The sequence below is a fragment of the Pagrus major genome, chromosome 18 (assembly GCF_040436345.1).
Source record: "Pagrus major chromosome 18, Pma_NU_1.0".
Classification (NCBI taxonomy): domain Eukaryota; kingdom Metazoa; phylum Chordata; class Actinopteri; order Spariformes; family Sparidae; genus Pagrus; species Pagrus major.
Genome location: NC_133232.1, coordinates 21304824 through 21328019, shown reverse-complemented (window position 1 = coordinate 21328019; position 23196 = coordinate 21304824). Strand labels below are relative to the sequence as shown.

The window sequence follows — 23196 nt, the reverse complement described above, 5'->3', positions numbered from 1 at the left end:
CTGAATATACAATCTTTTTAGAAAAATCACCACTCATTCTATCTTTGTTTTCTGACTTTGTGGCTCACTGTGTCAGAGACTGAGCTGAGGTCAACAAGGATTAAAATGCAGAGTGCCGTCTCAGTGCTGTGTGGAGAGTGAAAACCACATTTAAATATTTCAGAAATTTGACTGTTGTTCATGAAAGAAATCACTTGTGTGGAGAATAATCCTATGCAGTGCCACCAAAGTGAGGATTCATATTTCATCTAGTCATTAACCCTTAACAGCACTTCAACAGCTCCTCCATTCAAATGTATGACAGCTGAGTTTTTATATTTTGGTGCATTTTTAGAATTAAAGTCATATAAACAAAAAAGTTATAATAATACAAACTTAATCGATGTCTGTAATTGCAATACAATATCTAGTTATCACTGATATATTATTTATATGCAGTCCACAAACACATCTCTCTTTATGCTGCTTTTCCCTTTGAATATGCTCAAAAGTTGTTTATCAACCAAAATACTGACATATATAGAGGATCAACCATCACACTTGTAGACTTGTTTCTTCAGTTTTACAGTCTTGCTTCGTGTCAGTGCAACATACTACATATTTGTGGTGATAGTTGGGGGACTGAAGTGTCCCCGACAGCAAGCCCTCAGGGGGGAAAAGAAAGGCAAAGCCACATTTATCACAGGCTCATAGACTGCCATCTGTAGGACTCCAGACAGAAGTTCAAATGAAGCAAAACTGAACTGACTGTTTTCATGCAACTGTTCCTTAAAATACACATTTCAATATAGTCTCTCGGGATTGTTCCTTTCTTTGCGTTTCAATAATTTATCACAGTATGAATGAGACTGTTTTTCCTGAAGAAAACACATATGGGAAACAAATTAAGGGTAGTTATGAAAGTATGAACCGATGTCATTCCTAACAGTCATTTAAACATGTCATAGCAGGAAAAGCACTTGCGCATTTAATCAAATGACTGATGACAGCATCAGTCATTCCCTGCTACTTTGCGTGCATGCTCACTCCTTGTAATGGTGCAATCGTTAATGCAATGACTCACATGTGTGCTTTTTCCTGCTATGACAAGTCAAAATGTGAGTTGTGAAACAGCCCAACGCTCACACACACAGTGTCATGACAGAAATTAGGTTTCATTTTCAGTCACAATATGGTGAGCAGTGTACAGACTCATACTAACCTGAATGCTCACTTATTACACCCCGTGAATGCAACTTATCTGACATGGGCACGGCTGCTTTATTGAGGAAAGAAAGGTGATATCTCTGTGTTATTTATCACACGTTTCATTCAACTCAGAAAGCAAAATGCTTGCGAGGGAACTGCAAATAAGGTGGCATATAGCAGGCAGCTGCACAGTAGGCTGGGGAGCAGTTCACCTTCCACAAATCTCCTGCAGAAATATATAAAGATTAAACAATCTGCTTTATTATAGTGTTACATATAAGGAGGTTAATATTAAGAACAATGTTTATTTACTGTCATTGAGGATTTTTTCAGAGTTTTGCATGAATTAAAGAATAAACTGTCCATCCCTGCTGCACCTGTTCATCTCTCTACCTGAAATACAGCACTCAGCCTCTCTGCGCTCAATACAAAGGAGTGAAATAAAGATATTTTAGCTGTTTCTCATTTTGCTGTCCACCCCAGTGAAGTGAAAACCTTCACGGAGACACAAGAGGCCGCTCTTGAGGTGAAAAGGGCGAAAGGCAGCGCAGTGGTTTCCTGATTTGACAGCAGGGGCTTGTTTTACAGCACAAAACAACAAGGATGAAGATTTCAAGCGACGATGCGGCAACACAGATAATCGAGGAGAGGTTTAGGTAGCTGAAAGCCATCAGTTTTACCTTCAATCTCTCGGTTTTGAGCTACGAAGTCGACCCCAGAGGGAACTTGAATATCGACTGAACTGCAGATGAATGTCTGTGCCTTAAGTGTCGCTGGATTTGTTGTTGTTAGCTGCTAATGCTAACCATAGGAAGTTGCGAGCTAGCTGGCCTAGCAAGCTAATGGTTAAATTGGGGGGGAAGTCAATTAGCCGCATGTGTTTGATTTACTTAACGCTGTCCGGCGAGTAAACTCGGCGTTGTGTATCTGATGGAGCCAGCTAACCTCGGCTTCAGTAGTTCAACAACTGCAGCTTTGGCTAAGCTTTTGAAGTACCAGCCGTAGCATTAGTAGTGTTACCTAGCTCCCCAGTTAGCCACCACTATCCCTGAAAGAATGAGCAGAAAACACCATCATTTAAAAGGAGCAGAAGTCAGCTGCTGCGTGAAATACTTCCTATTTGGATTCAACATTTTATTCTGGGTGAGTAAACACAGTGTTTCTTATCGTTTGCCTGTCGGTAGCATGAGGAAAAAGCGCTAATGTTGCTAACTTAAAAAGTCTCATTAAATATTCTGGCAAAGTTAGCTTAACGTTAGCACCATTGGTGCTGGTGAGTTGTAACTTGGCTAAATGATCCCTGAGGTCTCAGTATTATGATTATTTAAGCTAGTTAAGCTAATAACAAAAGCATTAAATACGTTTTTCCACTGCTTTTTTTGTTGTTGTTGTTGTTGTTGTTCTGCTTTAATTGTTGTTGTTTATGTGTGGCAACTTTCATAACAGATTATCTTGTTTACTTGTTAGTTTTTGGCACAGGACAGCAGTCAGGTGAACAATGGTCAAGTCTTTTTAATTGGCAAAAACATTGTTGTCATGACTTAACAATGTAAAAAGTAACTTGTTTAACCTGTACTTATTCTCAAGTCTTTGTTTCTTTATTGGCTTGTGGACAGCTGGATCTTTTCCTTTCATAACAAAATGAATCATTGTTTACAAGCGGGTGCAAGTCACAAATGCCACCGGTCACTTGAAATACTTCATTGGCTAACTGAAGTTTCTAGAAGAGCAAAGGGACCTCAGATGATGGTTGGAATAAGAGTAGCTGGTGACGATAATAAGCCTGGCTGATGTTAGTTTCCCTGCCTGAGCAGTGAGGATTGGTACCATTGTGTTTGAGTTTGAGAAATGGCAGTCTCATCTGTATTGTTAGGCCAGTGTCAAGTGAGCCCACATCTCCCTTACAACAACCCCCCCTGAATCTTTATCCCTACTCAGTCTGAAAAGTCCCTCTGTTCATTATGCGTCACCCCTCCCTCCTCACCCGTCTGCATTGCCTCTGTGCGGCTGGTGTAGTATAATGTAGTCTGTGGGTGAAGGAATGGCGTGTCTGTGTGCCCCAGAAGGTCTTCCCACACACTGCTGGAAGGAAAAGGCCACACGGGCCTGAATACCACCCAGCCCTACTCTTTTCAAGCACTCTTTTCACCCCCACCACCACTATAGTGCTCGGGCTCTGCGGGACAGCATTGTTTCTCTCACTCACACACCCACAGACGCACAAAGAGGGACGATGGTAACAAAGACTGGCAGGGGGGAGGATTGGGTGTGATTCTGTGTTTTCTCCCCTCATATGCTTGTTCTGTTGGACTCGTCAGGCACATGGGATCCACATGTATTCCACCTCCTTTCGTCGCCACCTCTTCAATCCTCAACACTCCTCTTTGAAACGTAGGAGTATTACGCTCTGTCATGTTTTTGGTGAAGCTGAGGGTGATATGAACTGCCACAAGCCAAAGAAGAAAAAAAACAATGCTCAGATACATTTTTACAATTGGCCTCACAAATGAAAAGTACTCTGTAATTAATTTGGCCTGCGTAATCAACCAGGAAATATTGAGTCATAGGACTATAGTGTTGTGTCTGATTCATCTTGTGTTCTTTCAGACCGTTTGACACTCAGGCCAAGCTAACAGTCCTGTGTCTTTAGCGCTTTGTGAAACCGTGGAACAAGTTCCAGCTCGCTGGCTGTTTCCGTTAATAATCGCTAGAAGATGTTCTCCTCTTGTCTGTGTGCTGCGAAACTGGATTTGACAGACAAGCCAGTGCATTGCCGAAATAGAGAGAGATGGGGGTTTATTCTCCACAAATCAACCCATTTGTCTCTCCTATAGTGATCTTGTCAGGCTCGAAAATGCTGCCCAAATTGAGACAGAATGCTTGTAAGGCCCTAAATATTGGGAACAAAATGGAGCAATAAAACCTGGAGCCTTCTCTTCTGCTGTGAATTCTTCCAGCGCCCGAGCTCACTGCCGACAGCCAGACACTCTCACCCGAGAGAACAACACACCTTCTCTTGTCCTAACAATAGAAACATTCCTCACATCCACTTAATTAATCATATTTTCTGCCTGAGCTGCTGAGATGTTTGGAAGCACTGAATGCCGTAATTAAGAGCTTGTTAAGCTGTAACCAAGTTGCTGAGTTGGTTGGATGCAGGCTGTGTGTTATTAGCCAGCTACAGCCCTGAGTGTCTGTTCACATTTGGCACTGAAAATGGGGGGGTTACGTGATCACATCACAGGTGGTGAGAAAAGAATCAGGTGTGAAAGCATCAGTCAAGGCACATTTAAAAGCACTGTAGGATTCATGTCTCCACATACTGTATGTATTCATGTGTCTCTGATTCCATTGGAGGAAAGCATTGTACATTTTTCCCTGTGTGTGTATGGTAGAGCTGAAATAATCAAATTATTTATTGATCAATCGATACACAAATTGATCATTTAAAACGTTTTGTCGGCCAAACAAAGTGTTCGCTGGAGCCAGCTTTTTAAATATAAACATTTGTTTTTCTTTGTTAAGTCAGATGGTCGTTAGACTGTTGATCAGATAAAATGGGGCAATATTTGTACAATTTTTCAACAGTCATTAACTGACAAAATAATTGTCAGCTTAAACGATTATGAAAGTAATTGCTTGCTCCAAGTCTTCTTCTCCAGAAGTAAGAAAACATGTTTGTCTGGTACAAACCCCAACAAATTGGAAATTATGATGCAAAAATGGTCATCAAACGTGTGACTCAAGTCAATTAGTCCAAGTCTCAAGTAAGATCCAAGTCACTTTTTCTTGAGCAAGTCAAGTTCCAAGTCAAGTCACTTTTCCCCAAAAAAATGTATTTCTTACCAAGGTTCAAATCAAGTTAGATTAATATTCATACATTTAATTTAGTTAAAAAAGCTTTCTTAACTTCTTCTCAATCAAAAATGATTCCCTCCCCATCACTTTTAAACAGAGAAAATACTGACAAGTCATTGGAGTCATCACGTCTCAAGTCAAGCCAAGTCATCAGTCTTTAACTAACCAAGTCTAAGTTGAGTCTAAAGTCATTTATTATTTTGTCGAGTTAAGTTGCAAGTCATCAAAACAGTGACGTGAGTCGACTCGAGTCCACATCTATGGTACTAATTATGAATCCTATCATATCGCAATTGAAATATCACAATAATCGCAGTATGATTTATGTTGTCCTAACGTCTAATGTGTAGCAGGATAAGCTCTCTTAAACACAGTTGACGTCAAATAACAGCCACTTTCCTGTCTTCTAGTCTTATATCTGAGGACAAGTGTTTTTCTGTTTAGTGGTATTTGCTGTTTGATAACGATAAAATCAAATGTAAACAGAGAAGCAAAGCAAAGCCACTCACAGGGGGGATTTTTCTTTTCTTATTGGTTCGGATTCCTGTTCTGATACTGTGTCAACTGCAGTCTGTCTCAGCTGGGTCTCCACATTATCTGGATATATCTAGATACAAGATAGTAACTTTGAACAGGACCTAACCTCATCCTGATTATAGCCTCAGCCTCGAGGGTTTGTTTCCATTCCAGTCCGATACATTTGGGCCCTGATACTAGTTCTAGTTACATGCTGTTGTAATTCATCAGCCAAACAGATACATTGATTTTTGCAGTGTCAAGTGTAGAGGAGTGTGAACGCAGAATACGAGGGGGAAGTGTTTCTGTGCTGCAGAATCGGACAAGCCGTTCGCTATCATATCATCACGAATGGCTGCGTTCACACGGCCGGCCACATTAGGCATTGAGCTTTTTAGGGAGTCACTGAAAGGTCAGTCTCTCTTAAGTAAGTCTATACCCTGTGCATTTGTGTGTACGTGTGTGTCCAGGCAGCGTGTAGCTTGGTTTGTCTGTTGGTTAGTTGAGGTTAATGGGATCAGCTGGCTTAGGGAGGCATCTTCTCAAGTGTTGATAATCTCTCTATCCACATGAGGAGGAACCCCTCGCTCCGGGACACACACACATCTTACACACTGCCCTTGACAGAGAAATAACCTGAGCAGCCTGATTTGAATAATAAGGCAATGACAAGGACAACTAGCTCCAGACCTTTTGTTTGCTTGCACAGTGATAAAACATAGAGGTACAATGATAAAGGCAAAGGGAATTGATAGAATGATAAATTATGTACAGAAGAAAGGCAAACAAATTGCTTACTAGAGCAGGTGAGACTTAAAGGAGCAAATCCAAAGGGCCTTTTGAAAAGTCTCCAAACAAACCTGAGCAATGAGGTATAAACTAAACAAGAACACAGTGCTGTGGTTTTCTTGGCTCTATTGTTTATATTCTCAAATTAACATCTTAGGTTTTGGGCTGGAACAAACGTTTTTTTCATTATCGATCAATCTGCCAGTTATATTCACAATTTATAAATAATTGTTTAATCTATAAAATGTCCAAATGCTTCTTTTGTCCAACCAACAGTCCAAAACCCAAACACTCTTAATTTACTATCATAAACGACAAAGTAAAGCAACAAATCCATAGATTTAAGAAGCTGCAACCAGCAAATGTCCTTGAACAATGACAATTATCAAAACAGTTTGCAACTAATGTTACTCTCAATTGATTAATCGACTGTACGTCACAGTTCTACTTACGATTTGTTTCCACTTAGTTTTTATCTACTGCTCAGTAAAAAGCAAACAGTTATCAGGCGTCCCAGGCGGCATTGACAGAGTTAAACACAGGTAGTGTGTTTCAATGCCACCGACTGACCTGAATTTGACTCTGGCTGCCAACATTACACTGTGGGAAAAGTCAGATAAAAGGAAATATCACAAGCACAGCACAAAGGCAGGTTCACTGCAGTTTCAATGTACTCATTCACTCAAATTCACTTCAATCCAAACTAGGCCTGCACGATATGAGGAAAATCTGCGATGTGCGATAACACTGTTCAATATTGCGATGACGATATAACTTGCGATAAATAAACAAATATTGAAGTTTGCATATTATTAACTATACAGTTAATAATAGTGTTTCCGCATTAATAGGTACACTGCTAACATAGACCCGAAACATTGAATAGCCAATGCCCACTGAATAAAGAATGAAATAAATTATTTCGAACATGCTTTTATTGAACAAACTGCACATGAATACCCAACCAATTAAGCAGAACATTAATTTAAATAAGACATTATACCTATATGAAATAAAAGTTTAATTTCCCCTGCTCCCTTTAAACTATTTTCTTGCAAACTCAACCAAAACATCTCTTACCATGCAGAGTTGAAATAAATAAAACATCCAGGGGGAAACAACTTAAATAATTAAATAAATATAAATTAAACATGGCACTTTAAATTAACTGTAATGTCTCTCATCACAATCATCAAGGCCCTTGACTCTGCCTAACAAGGTGCAGAGATCTGTAGTATGAGGGACAAAACTGAAATAGAGTAGGGCCAGCCCACTAAATCAAGAGAAAATAAAATCAGGAAAAAATATCTACCTGTTAGGGCAAGTTACAACCTTAGTTATTCCCTTAACACAAGTTCTTGGCCAAGAAAACCAGCATGTTAACTTTGTTAGGTTGTTACCACATTCCCAGATGTGCTGATGTGCTCACACAGTACCTGTCTTTGTAACACGTTGTAACAGTCAGTTATTTAATGTAGCGGCACTAGGTGGCGCCTCCTTTTGTTTAGTGGGTAATGTAACCTGTACGATGAAGAAGAGCAGGTGTACTTCCGCTCCTCATGAGAAAGGATACCGCTAACAGAGCGAAGACTTCCCTTTTTATTTTGTGAAGTGTTGGTAGAAGAACCTCGGCCTGTGTTCATTTGCATGTATGCCTGTAACATTAGTGCCGTAGAGACCTGGCATGGTGTGGTCAGTGTTATGAATAAAAGTGCCGTGCGGAAACCCCCACATGTTGCCTGCCGTCTCTTGAGTAACCGGAGCAACCGCACTAAAGTGGACCATCACCTTCCCCTTCACCAGCCCACGTTACAACGTCGTCTCTCCTGAATCCAAAATAAGTTCATATAGCAGAAGTGCTGTTTCTTTTCACCACAAGGCCTTCGTCGACCATTTTCATCGCTTTTTTCTCCTCCCTCAGCCATCATAACCTGGCAATCACCACCAATCTGATGCCGATTAATTTTGTCAGGGTAGCTAATGGCTAGCTGGGGCTTCATCTGATTGGCCTTTGTAAACAGGGCTCCGTCTGATAGGCTAAATGTTAGCATGCTCATGGCGCATGTAAACAAAATGATTTTTCTTAATCATCGCGTGTCAGGCAGTCTTTTGCGATGTGTTTATCGCACATGTTCATATCGCGATGACGATGAAAATTCGATTTATCGGGCAGCCCTAATCCAAACCTTATTGTCCCATGAGGGGAAGTTTGGTTTGAAAACAGAGCTTTAAAAAGGCACATAATACGGGTACGGAAAACGCTCTCAAGCTTGCATGTTTTAGATGTCGATCGCCAGTCTGTCCTCATCTCGAAAAAGTCCTCAATTATAGCATATTTTATGACAAAGGTTAATGGAAGTATTCACTGACTATAAAAAAGGTTCAGAAATGGTCAAAGAAATCATGAGCCAAAATGACAGGGTACCAGGCATGGATACCTCATAGCTGTCTCACTTACTGCTGCCTTCGAGGTCGCTTCAAGCTGTGGCGGGGGGGAAATGCAACTTGACGTGCATTGAAGTACTTTTGACCGGAAATAATAACAAAATTGTCCATATAACGGAAGTACTTTTCTGGTGTCTGGCCCGTGTTTTATTTTAGAAGCACCCGAGTGAAGAGGCGATTTTTATTTTTTATTTTTTTCTCCCCTACTGCTATGTCGGATAGTTCACAGTCGAGAGGAAGCGGGAGAGATGGGAATAGAGGGGGATGGGAAGGGATGTGTCCATACTGAACCACCAGGGCATCCTGTAATTGATGATTCGTGAGCAATTAGCCAGAAGTTGTATATTTATTTTAAGTGGCTATAATTTAGATGGAATGCTGCATGATTACACATTCACACATTCAGTATGGATGCTGCACTGGTATTTCTGTACCTCTGGTATAATCAGAAATGTCTGCTTTCCCAACTATATATGGATACTTCTTGAAGCACTTTAAGGCAGCACTAGATTCTGGCAATGTTCCCACTCAAATCCAAGCTATTCCTAATCATCTCTGGCTAAAAATGACAATTTTAATGTTTCCTAAGTGTAGAAATGGTTTATATCAACTCTAGTTAAGGAAATACACACTTGTGTGCACGATATTATACATAGAAATGAGACAGGAAGAACATCATATGAGTCAGTGGGCAGGCATTCAGTAGAAAATGACTTCCTTCAGATAATTATAATAATCTTCTTTTCTCTTTAGGCTGCAATAAGCAACATTTGTGTAATATTCCAGGTGGGACGGCAGCAGATAGGGCATCAAATCCTTACTGGAGCAAGTGTTCATAATTCATGCCAAGATGGCTTGAAGTGAACTTCCTGTTTATGACACCTGGGTATTTGAAATTCTATAGGTCGCGTTAATACGTCATTAATTTTGGGCTCTGTGCAGCTGCATCGTCTCACTTGGAAAGAAGACCGGTTTATTTTAGCCCTCAGGTTCTCTCAAGGACACTCCTTCATGGGCTGTGTCCTGAGAAAGCTCCAAGACCTGAAGTAAAAAGGAGTTAAAGTCAGAAATTGTGGCCAAAAAGTCGCACCTTGTTATTTAACATATACAGGCTTTGTGTTGTCTAACAAGGATTAGTTATTGGCAACGCAGTGACGTCCAGATGTAGTTTCTTTTTCATATATTCAAATTAAACTATTGCGTGCGGTGAACTGTTTGTTCTGTATACTGTTGACATGCTGTTGCTATCAGAAGATTTTCATGCAGTAATAATGCATATTGGATTTCAATTCTATGGAGCACCAGTCCAGGTTGAACCGTCATGTCATCAAAGTTATTTTACAGAGTACTTCATTAGTACGTTTATTGTAATTATTTCTGGAACAACATATTGTCCAACAAAAGTTGTTCTGTGATTGAAGTGTTTTTCACTTTTTAAAATGCAAAAAAAAACAAAAATAAAAAATCTACTCCTACTTGATCAAACGCAGATGCCGTTGTTCTCTTGCAGAGATAAAAAAAAGAAAAGTATAATATGCTTAAGAGGGTTGCCAAATAATAGAGTATATGTGTGAGAAATACTGTTATACATTTAATAGGTTTCATGTATTTGGAGGTGCGACTCAAATGGTCACTGCAGGCACCCGCAGGCACCATTTTGGGACACCGCAGTAGAAAATGAATTACCTGTTGTTGTTGTTGTTGTTGTTCAAAGAGACTACTGCATAAATAATATCCCAATTCAAATTTGTACAGTTAAGAATCAGAGAATATTGCCAACATTTAAAAAAATATCTGTGATTTATCCAAAAGTGAGTAAATATATAACCATTCATTATACTTTCAGATGGAGTTATAGCAGTTTCAATGCTGGAAATTGAAAGCTGTTTTCTCTCTCACATTTTCTTTGTGCTCTCTTATCAATCTGTGTGGATTACTGAGATTCAGAGACTAAATGATTTAATACTCCCTCTGTCAGTCTAATCTCTTCTACCTGATCTCCACCTGCTTACCTCGACTCTTACTGCGTGTCTCTTTCCATCTGAAGCCACCACCACACCCTTCACTACAACCTCTTACGTAACCACCAGGCCAACCCTGTTGTTTGTTTATTTTGGAACACTGTCACATCGTTGGTCTTGTTATGTGTGCTGAAGGATTGCCATCAGTTTACCTGCTTCGCCAGATTTAATCAACTTCCCAAGAATATTATTTATCCAAATTTCAATGGAGCTATTATATTTCAGGCTCTGACATTGTAGTGTGTCTCAGTTAAGTTGATTACTGTCCCAAATCTCTTAGGAATGATCTTGTGGCAGCTAAGCAGTTGATGAGACAATAACATTATATGAGTAACACCACACTGACCAGAAATGTGTGATTTTTACTGAAATGCAGCCTGAATAATATAACCCTGAAGCCTTACTGATGTTTTGGTAAATTTTGTGGTGTTTTTTTCAGCAGGTAGTCCCGAGCAGTCACCCAATGGTTTTTAAAGTTCTCTTTTTTTGACATGTTTTAAACTCTGAGCCCTACATTCATCCTTCATGAGATGGGAGGCTAATACCAGAGGGATTTTCCTTAACTCTCAGGATATCACATCCTCCAGTGGCCCAATGCAATGACTCTAACCTGCTATAACCTGCAGATGTAATGATTCACTCTTTCCACAGAAGGTTAAAAGACATCTTCTCTTAATTCAGTTTGTTTTAAAGGCTCTTAAAGCCAATTTTCTCAAATAGGTTCCTTCTATAAGGGCTGGGGGTTCTACATGAAGGCACACCTGCCTGTTTTAGACAAATACTGGTTGTCACAGGGATGCCCTGTAGCCTCTTACTTAAATAAGACACAATACGCAGTGCTTGTCCACCTCAGCCACTCTTACATACCATCGACAGGACTCCAGGGTGCAGCTGTTTAGCGACCACAAATCTGTCAAGTGCGACCGAACATCTTCATTAGTTTAGCAGGTCTGTTTGTTAAAAACTATTTTTACAGGCTACATTTTTTTTAAACACCAACTATATATGTAAACAGTTGCCCTTTAACAAATATTACCCTATATACATATTTTCTGTAGTTTTTTTTTGTTAGCATGCAGAGGGATTTTATGCGCCCTGTACTGCTTATTCCTTGTAACTTTATTTTTTTTTCAACTATTGACAATATTGCAATTTATTGTTTATTATGCTGTGATTTTGATGAAGAAAAGATTAAGTCTGGAGCCCAGATCTATACAGGTCCATCTGTCTGGATTAGTACAGATAAAACCTATGTTGAAACCTGTTAATTGTAGTTGTGTTGTTATTGGAGATTTCTGTACTTGTGTTTTGACTGTGGCCTTCTCGCATATTTGATGCGGGTGAGGTTGTGTTGAGAAAAGGTGATGTCATGGATAAGTATGGATCCATCCGTGTTTTAACATTGTAAGAACCATAATATGAAGACAGTTGTTGGGTTGTTTGCATATGTTGCCAGGGAGACGGCACAATAAATCAAATGTGAACAAACCACACCCACACAGTCCTGATTCAAGTTGTCGCATGTTAAACTTCTATAAATATGTCACTGGGAAATGTTTTTAATTTGTCTTATCTTTGATTGATGCTTAGAAAGTCTGAGATGTTTAACTTCATCAGCTCATGTTTGCTCTCCGTCTGACTGTGAAGCTTCTTCTCTCTGCTTTGTTTTACAGTTACTAGGAGCAGCATTCTTGGGCATAGGCCTGTGGGCATGGGCGGAGAAGGTAAGTACAAACACATGCGCACAAACACACACTGTGGAAGTACCAACACACATTATCTTAGTGCAACACAATTGCCTCAACAGCATAGCTAAAGTTCTTTCACACATTCCGGCGTGTATAAGCTGGAAGTCCAATTTCCAAGAGAGAGTTTGGATGAAAACAGCACTTGTGAGAGAAGTGGTGGGAGTAAAGGCACCATCCCTGTAATGCTTTGTCGCACTAAAAGCATACTACCTGATAATGGTAAGCATATCTTAGTTGTCTCAGGATATAGCGACAAAATGGCAGCAGCTTGCAGAGCTCCGAGGGGTCTCCGAATTGTACTGCAGCTCTGACTAGCTCGCAGACAGGTAAAGAGAAGTCACATTCACCAGGTTCATCTCAGCTGCCTGTCCCGGGGTTCCAATTCATTCTAGTCTGTTAAGATGTATTAGCACGTTAAAACACCAGAGTGACTGAACTAAACAGCATAGGTGGATGTATCTGCTTCAATTTCCTGTTGGTAAAGCCCATATATATAGCAGTCTCTGCAGAGAGCAATCTTGCTTTTGTGTCCTTTGTCATAAAAAACAGGGGGAAGTTAATGAATGAACGCTGTTGTAATGTGTTGCGTTCTGCAGAACATGATTCATTGATGCCTTTATTTGCTGTGCAAAAGCTAAGAAAAATTGACCTCATTCGTAAATAAAAAACAGGCACTTTGTTGCCGTGTAATAGTTGCTTGAAAGTACTCATGACAAAAAAGCCATATATGTTTTCCTATTAGTAGAATTTAACAGAAGCTAGAAATGGGCACATTTACATCTTTGCCTATCACAAAATGAACACCTCAAGTTTGCATGGAAACTGTTTATTTTCCACAATTGACTGGCTACAAAGGTCAGGTACTGCCATTAACCTCTCAGGTGCAGTGGATCACAGCCACTCCTTCCAATCGAGTTAACAGTCAATTTGTTCATTAATTATCTCAAAGTTGTACCAGTCGGTTCAGTAAATGCTGCACCAGCGTGGAAGCATGTACCGATTAGTAACGTCTGGCCATGAACTATGTGCAAATAGGCCTGCACCGGAGTACCTTGGTGGAACAGCGTGAATAATTTAAAGGGATTAGACCAAATGATGAATAGCCGGCCTGTAAAGGCATAATGGTGAGTTAGGGTCTCTGTGGCTGAGATGATTAGTTTCTAGCCTCCTGCATTCACCCAGACTAGTTTACTGTTTCAGGGCCTGATGCTTAAATTCAAATGACGGCACTTTATATCTGCACCAGTGCCATAAAAACACAAGAATGCACCTTCATCCGGTAGATGTCCCGTTGCTCAGTGCAGCGGGAGCTTAACTTAAGCAGCATGAGATTTCAGCTTTGCGGGCTTTAACTGCAAGTGTTTGACGCACTAGATATGACAAGCAAACAGGAAGTCAGAACTGAGAGCAGTTTGCAGATGGTGACGCTGGTGAGATGTTTGTCACCATGTTGACCTTTCAAGACAGTGAGATAAACAGAAAGGTAATGCATGAACCAGAATATGTGATATATTTGAACAGGTTTTTGTGCTCACAAACTGCAACACCATGTCATGTGTGACATTGTGACATGTTACAGTGAGCCCACCCTTTGGCGTCAAGGTGTAATTTCTGGTAGAGACATTTGTCAGTGCGAGGCATGATGCAGAATAGAGAGTGACAGGAAAACATGTTGGACACACTGTGGCCTCGGGCTGCGTGGGAAGGATATGCAGAGAGGAAGGACAGATGTCTGTGAATGTTTACTGAACTGTGCCTCTTCTGATGAAAGTTAGCTGTTCTATAGGCTGGACGGAGATCTGCTAGAGAGTAAAAAATTGTTGTAGATACATTTATTAAAAAAAAAAACACATCCAGGGGTTTTGTTAATTTATTTAGAAAGCAACACACTTGATCAATACGATTCTAAATCAGTTTACAGTATTGCCTTTTTATTAGATTTTTTCTGCTGTACTTCTGCATCTCTGAACAGGGCTGGCAACCCCAGTTGACCGCTTTAATGTGTCATTAGTTGAATTCCTACTACTTCTCTTTCACATCACAAGCTCTGTTCAAGGTTAGCTGTGTTTTTGTAGAGTGAGAACATTTTACTGGGACCTTGTAATAGAGATAGGAAGGATTGATTTTGGAAGTATTACAGGCAGGATTTTAACCCCTCTCTTTCATCTTTCTTCTTTTCCCTCAGGGCGTGCTGTCCAATCTGTCATCCATCACAGACCTTGGGGGCTTCGACCCTGTGTGGCTCTTCATTGTCGTCGGAGGGGTCATGTTCGTCCTGGGCTTTGCTGGCTGCATCGGAGCACTCAGAGAGAACACCTTCCTGCTTAAATTTGTAAGCCAGCTCACGACTGTTAAAGCAAAGACAGTTTTTCCAAACATTTCACACCCCCTTAGTTCTGCAGTTCACACCAGAGCCGAGGCTGTAAGTACAGCAGGCGTCACTGGATTCGGGTGACTCACCCATGCCAAATGCTATGGGCGGTTGCATGGCACGAATATGTGTTATCTCATCAGAAAGTAATAACCAGAATAACTGATCTGTGATTCATTAGCCAGCAAAACATTTTCTCTCTGTGTCAAGTATTTTTTCCTTTTATTTGGACTTCTTTCTTTGTATTTGACCTGTAAATAAGGTAAGATTTCCTCTGAAGCCCAAAGCCACGATGGCACCAGTTTGGGAGATTTATGTGGGTTTGTCTGTATTGATAAAAACATGTGACTGATGGAGACAAACTTGCCTAGTTGTTGCTGGCTGCGATTCTGAGTAGCTATTAACTCCAGCCGATGTCCATTAGCAGCAGTAAGTCAGGCGTCAGAGTGAGGAGCTAATGTGGCTTTTGTGCATTTATCGTTCGCCCAGTCTGCTCTCTTCCTACATTTACTGTAAAGCAAGGATATAACGGGACCTCTGGGACTGCAGCTTTTTGTTGCCACATTCAGTTGTACATTCAGCACATCAAGACAGGCCCAACAACCATCCCTGCACAGGGACAATTACATCAGAGCGGTTGTCCCTAATTCTTTTACATGAGAAATGTGTCTTTAGTGTTTTGATCCTTTTTAAAACAGGATTTTCTTGGGCACACCCAGATTCCCTGATTGAAGTGACAGATTTATTGTGTTCTGTTTGTGTGTTTTACTTTTGTGTGTGTCATGTGCTTTTCCAGTTTTCTGTGTTCCTGGGTTTGATCTTCTTCTTGGAGCTGACAGCAGGGATCCTCGCCTTTGTCTTCAAGGACTGGATTAAAGACCAGCTGAACTTTTTCATCAACAATAATGTTAAAGCATACCGCGATGACATCGACTTGCAGAATCTCATTGACTTTGCCCAGGAATATGTGAGTCAACTTGTTCTCACTGAACTTGTGTTAGTAACAGTCAACTTCCTTGTAAAGGTTCATATTTCTTCACTGGAGGAAGGCACTCCCTTGTCTAGAAATGTTTATATTTTCAGCACTGATCTTGAATCAGCTCAGTTCTGGGCAGGGAGGAGAATGAGTCAGCCACTGCAATTGTGGAGTAAATGATATTTCCTTCAAATGGTTATCCAATTATGTGAATGAAACAGTTTAGGTAATTGGCTCCTGTGTGTAAACGCTGGGCTCAGCCACAACGTACTGTAAAGGCGATTAGATTTGCTGTTGTCTCGCCATTTGTGTCTCACTATCTGTACTCGCTACCCACCACAGTAAGCTGGCTGCCCACCCAAGCTGACCTGAGCCAGGCTCTAAAGAGTTGTTTCAAGACCAGATCAAAGAAAATAACTCTGTCTGTTTAACCGGAGTTGGCTGTCTAATCTCTGCCTGTTGTAACTGCTGTCTTAGTGGTCATGCTGTGGCGCTCACGGGCCTGACGACTGGAACCTGAACATCTACTTCAACTGCACTGAGCTGAACCCCAGCAGGGAGCGCTGTGGAGTCCCCTTCTCCTGCTGTGTCAAAGACCCTGCCGTGAGTCATTAAATGATAATAATACATCATTAATCATGCACATTCTCCAGTGCAGAACTATAATGATTAGTCAATAAACAGAAAATTGATCAGCAATTAATTTAGTAATTGAATAATAAATTGAGTATGGAAGAATGCTAAATGTATATTGGTGTCAGCTACTCGAATGTGTGTGTGAATATGTGCATTTCTGTGGCACATATGTCCGTAAACTGAATGTCTTTTTTGGTTTGGGACTGTTAGTCTCACCTAACAAGACATTTAAAGATCACCTTGGAAATAATAATTGACATTTTACACTGTTTTCTGACATTTTACAGACAATTAATAGTTGCAGCCCTAAACTAGTTTTTTTTACGCTTGTAGAATTGATTTAGAAAGTAATTGAAAGTGCTAAAGAATATTTGGCTTTTTTAAGTCAGAATACATCAACTCCTATATCTTGCAGTTCTTGACTGTAGTTGTAAAGTTACTCTGTAAAGCATTCATTGCTTAATTTATTTCTCCTCTCAGACATAGTCACCTTTTGTGTTGTCTTTGCAGGAGGATGTCATCAACACACAGTGCGGTTATGATGTTCGGCATCAAGGGGTTTGTATCTCTAGATCTCTACCACTTCTGCACATCTCTATAGCTTTCAATATACTTGAAACTGCTGTAAGCATTGTTGTCATTATAGCTAACTTCTTGTCCATTTTGGAGTTAGCCATCCCCATCCCTCCTCTCTACGTCACCACAATTGCACCACTCATTTCTGTTTTTCGAGGCAGCTCTCTTTGTCTCTTTCTTTTCTTCAAGCTTTGTCATTGTTTGGCCTGTTTGGTAGTATAAGCCTTCACCGGCAGCACTGATCTCTGTCCTGATTGGATAAAGTGGGCAGGGATACCAGAACATTTTTATTTCTCTTTCATTGCATGAGCAAGGGGATGATATATATGGGTTACTGACCAAACACTATTACAGTGATTACTGTTGGAATATAGAGCTATTTAACACTTTACTTAATAATTAAATAATGCTTACAGCATTATGTTTGTTTAACTTCATTATACAGTCCTCTTTTCAGGACCCAGTTCTCTGAAAATTAATTTTGTGTTTATTAATGTTTTTCAATTGAATCTACAAAGCCTAGTACAATTATAGCAGTAAACAGAACCAGTTCTCATTCACAGTACAGTCACTGGCAGTAGTGGAGCTTGATGGGCAGCCCGTGCCAGCGTTTCTGGCTAAAATTACGTAAAGCTGCTGAGTGGAATTACTCCTGAGGGCGAGTTGATTGACAGGCTGCAAATCTGTTTGATTGAAAGGATCTAAGCAGTTGTTGAAGGTGGAGTGGCTGTCAGGTTCATTCGTATTGGTCTTCATTGTTTGTCTCAAACCCCCCTGTAAAATGGAGTAATGGGTGAAATAAATTTAAATGGAAGCAATAAAATTTAGATTTTATAGAATCTAAACTTCCTCGGTAAGAAAGACGTAGAAAATGTTCCTTTTTTAAAACAGTTGGTAAACACAGCAACCCCGGAGAACATAAAGGGTTAAATAGCACACAGTCTCCTCTGCGAGCTTCGTGCCTTAATAACAGATTGTTCTTCTAACAGGGATAATTAGGTTCCAGTTATAGCCTAGAGAGCAGCCTTACTACACTCTGTAATTGGCGACTCAGTGGGTTATGCCAGTCCGTTCCCTTTCCCTCTGTGTGTGGGTGTGGTGGTTACAACTCACTGCACTGCAGTCAGACAGATTGCTGTTGCTAGGCGCACTGCAATACAGTGAACCACCTGCCACTGAGTCAGTATGAATTCATTTTCTCTATGTGCTCTTCTGCTAATGCCCTGGTCATTTGACATTTTGCTAAAACTATCAGTAATGTGTGGAAAGTTTCCCGCACAGCTTGTTTATGGAGTGCTGGCTGTGACAAAGGAAGAGCAGGAGACATGAGGAGGACAGCAGCACAGCAAAGGCAGAGGGCTGAAATAGCTTCAGAGGAAGTTCACAGTCAGAACAACATAGTGTTTCCTGCTATTTTATTGGCTGCCAAAGGGGCTTCCTGTACCTCCCATTGGTTGAAAGCTAGCTTTCAGGTTTTGCAAGAGAACAAAGGGTTTGCCTCGTTGACTTGTCTTTTAGAGTAACAAAGAGAGCATTGTAAAGAGTCCTGTTCACACCCTTTCTAGTGTCTTTGCAGCTCTAAATCAGACCTTTTTCTGCACAGACATCAGCAGCTGAACCTGACAACACAAACGGCCATCTGCCCAGTAACAGGAAACAGCTTCTGCCTGTTTGTTGAGTCCTCACAGGGTCCTCTGAATACACTGCCTTGATATTCTCCATGATGTCCAGACATTGACACATTGTAATCGAAGAGTGACTCAGCTCTCACTCACTCCTCATTCCCTCCTCAGCAGTGAGGAATCAAAATGCTCTCTGTGTTTTTTGTTAAGTCCCTCATTAGTCATAGGACAGAGTGCAGGTGTTTGTTTATCACGCAGAAGGCCAGTGCCCTCTCTGAGAACTGAAAAAAACGCAGTTTATTCACTCTTTGTTTTAATTTACTTCTAATCTGTTTTTGTTTTTAAAAAGGAGCTGGACCGGCAGAAATACATCTATACCAAGGGCTGTGTGGGACAGTTTGAGAAGTGGCTTCAGGACAACTTGATCATTGTAGCTGGAATCTTTGTTGGTATTGCACTTTTACAGGTGAGTCTTTGTCTGTAGACTGTATACATAAGGAAACCCTGTGCATTTAAAATGAGGTGTTTACCTTCACTAAACAATATGGCTGGGCTCTTGAGTTTGTGTCATCACTGCCATCTAGTGGTGGCAACAGGTATCCTCAAGCAAACCTCTGCAATCACAGCAGTCTGCTCTTTTATTTTTTTAACAGTAACATTCTGTATTCTCATCCTCTGTAAGCATCTCTTGACTTCATGTCTTGCGTGTCCTCTTCAGATTTTTGGTATCTGCCTTGCGCAAAACCTGGTGAGTGATGTCAAAGCTGTCAAAGCCAACTGGTGACAGGAGATGTGAGGCGAGGAAGCCCCGCCCCTCAGGCCCAACCAGGGCGACACAGCACACAAACAGTCCCGTCCAGCTGAGGGCGGAGAGCCGAGGACATTCGATTCTTGTCTCCTTTGCCACCCAGCTAAGCAGCACATATACACTCTCACACTTGTACACGTGCAAACACAAAGAGTTTACTTCCCCATTTGTCAGTGACACTTGAAGGGATAGGAGAATATCCCACACAAACCAAACAGTCAACACTTTGTTTACCACTCAGCTGGGATTTTTAACCCAAATATAAAGAGGACGTCCTGCCTACGTCTTTTTGTTTTTCTGTTTCTTCTGATTTTGTTCTATGGACACGTGTATTTATGGGGTGCAGTTGCACAAGGACTTCTGTCAACTGGGAGATTGGAAGCCATGGACGAAAGTAAGAGACAACAACAAAAAAACAAAGGAAAAGTGACAATAAGTCTCGTTTTTAGGTCAAGCATGACATCTCTCAGAGCCTCTTTCCACTCAGTGAGGGGTTGAACCTCTCCTTCTATAAACAGCCTGTTTTTAACATGTGTATCCCCACTTCCTGTGTTGGGGGTTCGTGGGTGGATGGCCAGCCGGCCAATAAACACACGGATTCCTCTGCATTGTCATGTTTCTCCATCATGACCTTTTATGACCACTGAAAAGACTCTGAACACTGGCCGGACAAGTCTGCAACTTCAACTTGTGTCAGGAGATTTAAATTCTAACTCGAAATGTAAAAAAAAAAGTGCCATTAATTTCCTGTGATACATTTTTCCTCCTTCCTGTTCTGTAACATCTGCACCCCGCCCCACAATACCTCAGGGCCTGGCCAAAAATACATACTTTCTGCCACCGATTATGAAAGCATATCTATGTTTTTATTTTCCATCCATGTCTGTTGAAGTTAGATACGCTTACTTAATGCAGAAAACACTGACAGTTCCTCGAAAGTCGGCCTGTTTGCCCTGCAGTTATTGTATTATCCGTTGATTTACTGAAGGATATTGTATTGTATTATATGGAGCGGCATGGTGTGGTTAGGATTGTGGGACTATGCTATACAGGGAAAAGGGTTTAATGATAGTTGAGATGGTGTTTATCTCTAAGCATCCCTCAGGCACATGGGATTGCTGGTTTGGGGCCTTTTTTACTTGACCTATGTTACCACATTTGTCTTATATTTTGTCGTCTGCATAGCAAAATAAGAATATTTGTCTGTTTTTAAAGATGTCCTTTATTCATGCTTTTATTTCCTCTCCAACAATAGACACAGATTTCTATTCTGGGATTCTTTGTTTGACTTCACCAGGCACCTGTTTTTACCTCTGACCCATCAGTCAACTGCGAAACAGCCTCTCATTGTTGATGTTGTTAGCAGTCCTAATGGAGACCAAATGATATCAGCTGGCCACAAGCTAATTGCCAAGGTTTTGTCTGGCTGTGATTCTGATATTGTTAGGAATGCCAGGAATAACAAATAGCATTTCTAGACAGCCAAAATGTGAATATATTGTCCCTTTTTATGTGGGAAGTGCCAGTTGAAAAGAGAAATCAAACAAGAATTAAAAATGTAACAGTATCGCTTTTATCTTTAATTCAATGTTGTGTCTTTTGTTTGGACTGGTTTTTAAATAGAATAGTAAATACATGCTGTTACTTTTTAATATTAGCCTCAACATAACATGAATGCTGCTTTAACTTTGACTAGATTATTGATATGTAGTACAGTAACCGAGCTAACAAGTCTCAGAGTCGAACAGTTTGCCATGTTTCCAGGCTGAGGGAATATTTGATTATTTGTTCTTTCTCAAGTTTACACTTTGTACTCATTATGTTGCCCTATGTTCATTATAAAGAAAACATGACATTCTAAGTTTCCTATGAAGCTTTTCATCTTGCCCATGATGCTCACAGAATGTAGTTTCTGATATGACTGGATTCACTTGATGATAATGTACGTTTCTGTCTGCATTTAACCACATATGTTTCTGGTTGTAGCAGTATCATTCAGACACGAAGCACAGGCAGAATTTGGGTGGGATTCACTCGACCACACACACGCAGCTCCATATATAAACACACACGCAGCCAAAAGAAAAAACATGCTTTGAATCGCAGCACTCACAAGTTGAAAGATGGGTGGCATTAATATTTTGTGAACAGTTCACCAGAACTTTTGCTCCTTCAGAATCTGTCTGAAGAATATATATATATACACACACATATATAGGAGCTTATTCAGTAACAGCGCCTTATGATCGCCTGCCTAGCGTACATGTCACATGCTGCTTTCACCCACACGCTCCCTCCTCAAAACACTGTCTGATCTGACTGCACCTGTGTCAGAGCCTGTCATTTTGATGTATTTTTAAACACTGGGCTCGTTTGAAAAAAGGCAAAACACAAGACAAAACGACAGTCACTTGATTTAGCCGTCACGAACAGAATAGATCCAGTGAAGCACAATGCATCTGCATCCGAGTGACGGGAGTCTTAATGACTTCTCTCAGATGAAATAGATGAGCGGGAGAAGGAGAAGCTCATTCATTTCAGCGCCTTAGGTGTAATCAGTGAGTAAGAGCCTCCAGCAATCTGAGGGAACAGACGCTTTTTCCGTCAGATCGAATGTAGAAACATTTACAGGATAAAACACAAATCACAGCTCTTGCAAATTCTCACCCAGAGTTGCCACGTTTGCCTGATGCTACATGATTCCTCCTTTATTTATTTCATCCTGCTATGCTTAATGTGTGTGGGCCTCTTTGATTTTTCTAACTGTTGTAAATCAATTTGTCCCGCCCGAGTTTAGAAGATCAGTATGAAACCAGTGGGTTTTTTTTATTTTTCCCTCCTCCACACCTTTCTAGGTTAATCTTTAAAAAAAAATTGGGATGAAACAGATAATGTGTGATTAATTAGTTCAACAAATCTTTGAAGTGTTTTCATTTTTTTTTTCCAAATCAGCCTTAATTGAAAGTGTTTGCTCACGGTCTTAAACACCCCTACCCTTCGTTTAAAAAAACCTGCTTATCCTTGCGAGAACTTTCTGTGCCGTATGTGATAAAATGGAGGGCTGCTGCCTTTTTGAGCGATGCTGAGGATCTGGCTGAAGGCAGATGGAGGCCAGGGGTGTCAGTTCTGCTGCAGTACGGAGCTGCGGCTCTTAAAAAGAAAGCATTCTCTCTCTCTCTCGCTCTCTCTCTCTCTCTCCGCTGCCGTGTCTGGATGGATATGCCAATAATCAGACAGTCACCTTGGTAATAAGGACAAAATAGTGCCATAATAATGGGCAGGAGCAGCATGGCAGGACTTTAATATGCAGACTCTACAAAGGTGATGTACTGGACTGTTTGTTTTCACAGCTTTGGGTAATTCTGGCTTTGTATTCCTTTAATGTAGGGGAGAGGGGCAGGGAGAAAACCATGCTAATTATCCTTTGTCCTTTATCGTAATGGCCTTTCATCATGAAACACCCTCTTAATTTCTCTGCCTTCCCCGTGGCCAGTTAAATCATTCCAGAGGAGGAGCCTTATGCATACCATGAATGTACAAGTCGTATCAGCATGGACCTACTGCTCCACGGGCTGTTGGAAGCTCTTGTTACCCTTACTGCAGCGCAATGCACAAGACAAGTGAAGTTTAGAAATGTGAAAT

General features: G+C 40.7%; 1 protein-coding gene across 1 annotated transcript; it reads left to right on the top strand.

Moving 5' to 3' along the window:
- Positions 1-1756: 1756 nt before the first annotated feature.
- tspan17 (tetraspanin 17) lies at positions 1757-21415 on the top strand. Its single transcript, XM_073486792.1, has 8 exons — positions 1757-2331; positions 12491-12541; positions 14751-14897; positions 15733-15903; positions 16390-16515; positions 17059-17106; positions 19096-19212; positions 19465-21415. The coding sequence occupies exons 1-8, from the start codon at positions 2245-2247 to the stop codon at positions 19528-19530; spliced, it is 813 nt and encodes a 270-aa protein (XP_073342893.1). The 5' UTR covers positions 1757-2244; the 3' UTR covers positions 19531-21415.
- Positions 21416-23196: the final 1781 nt, after the last annotated feature.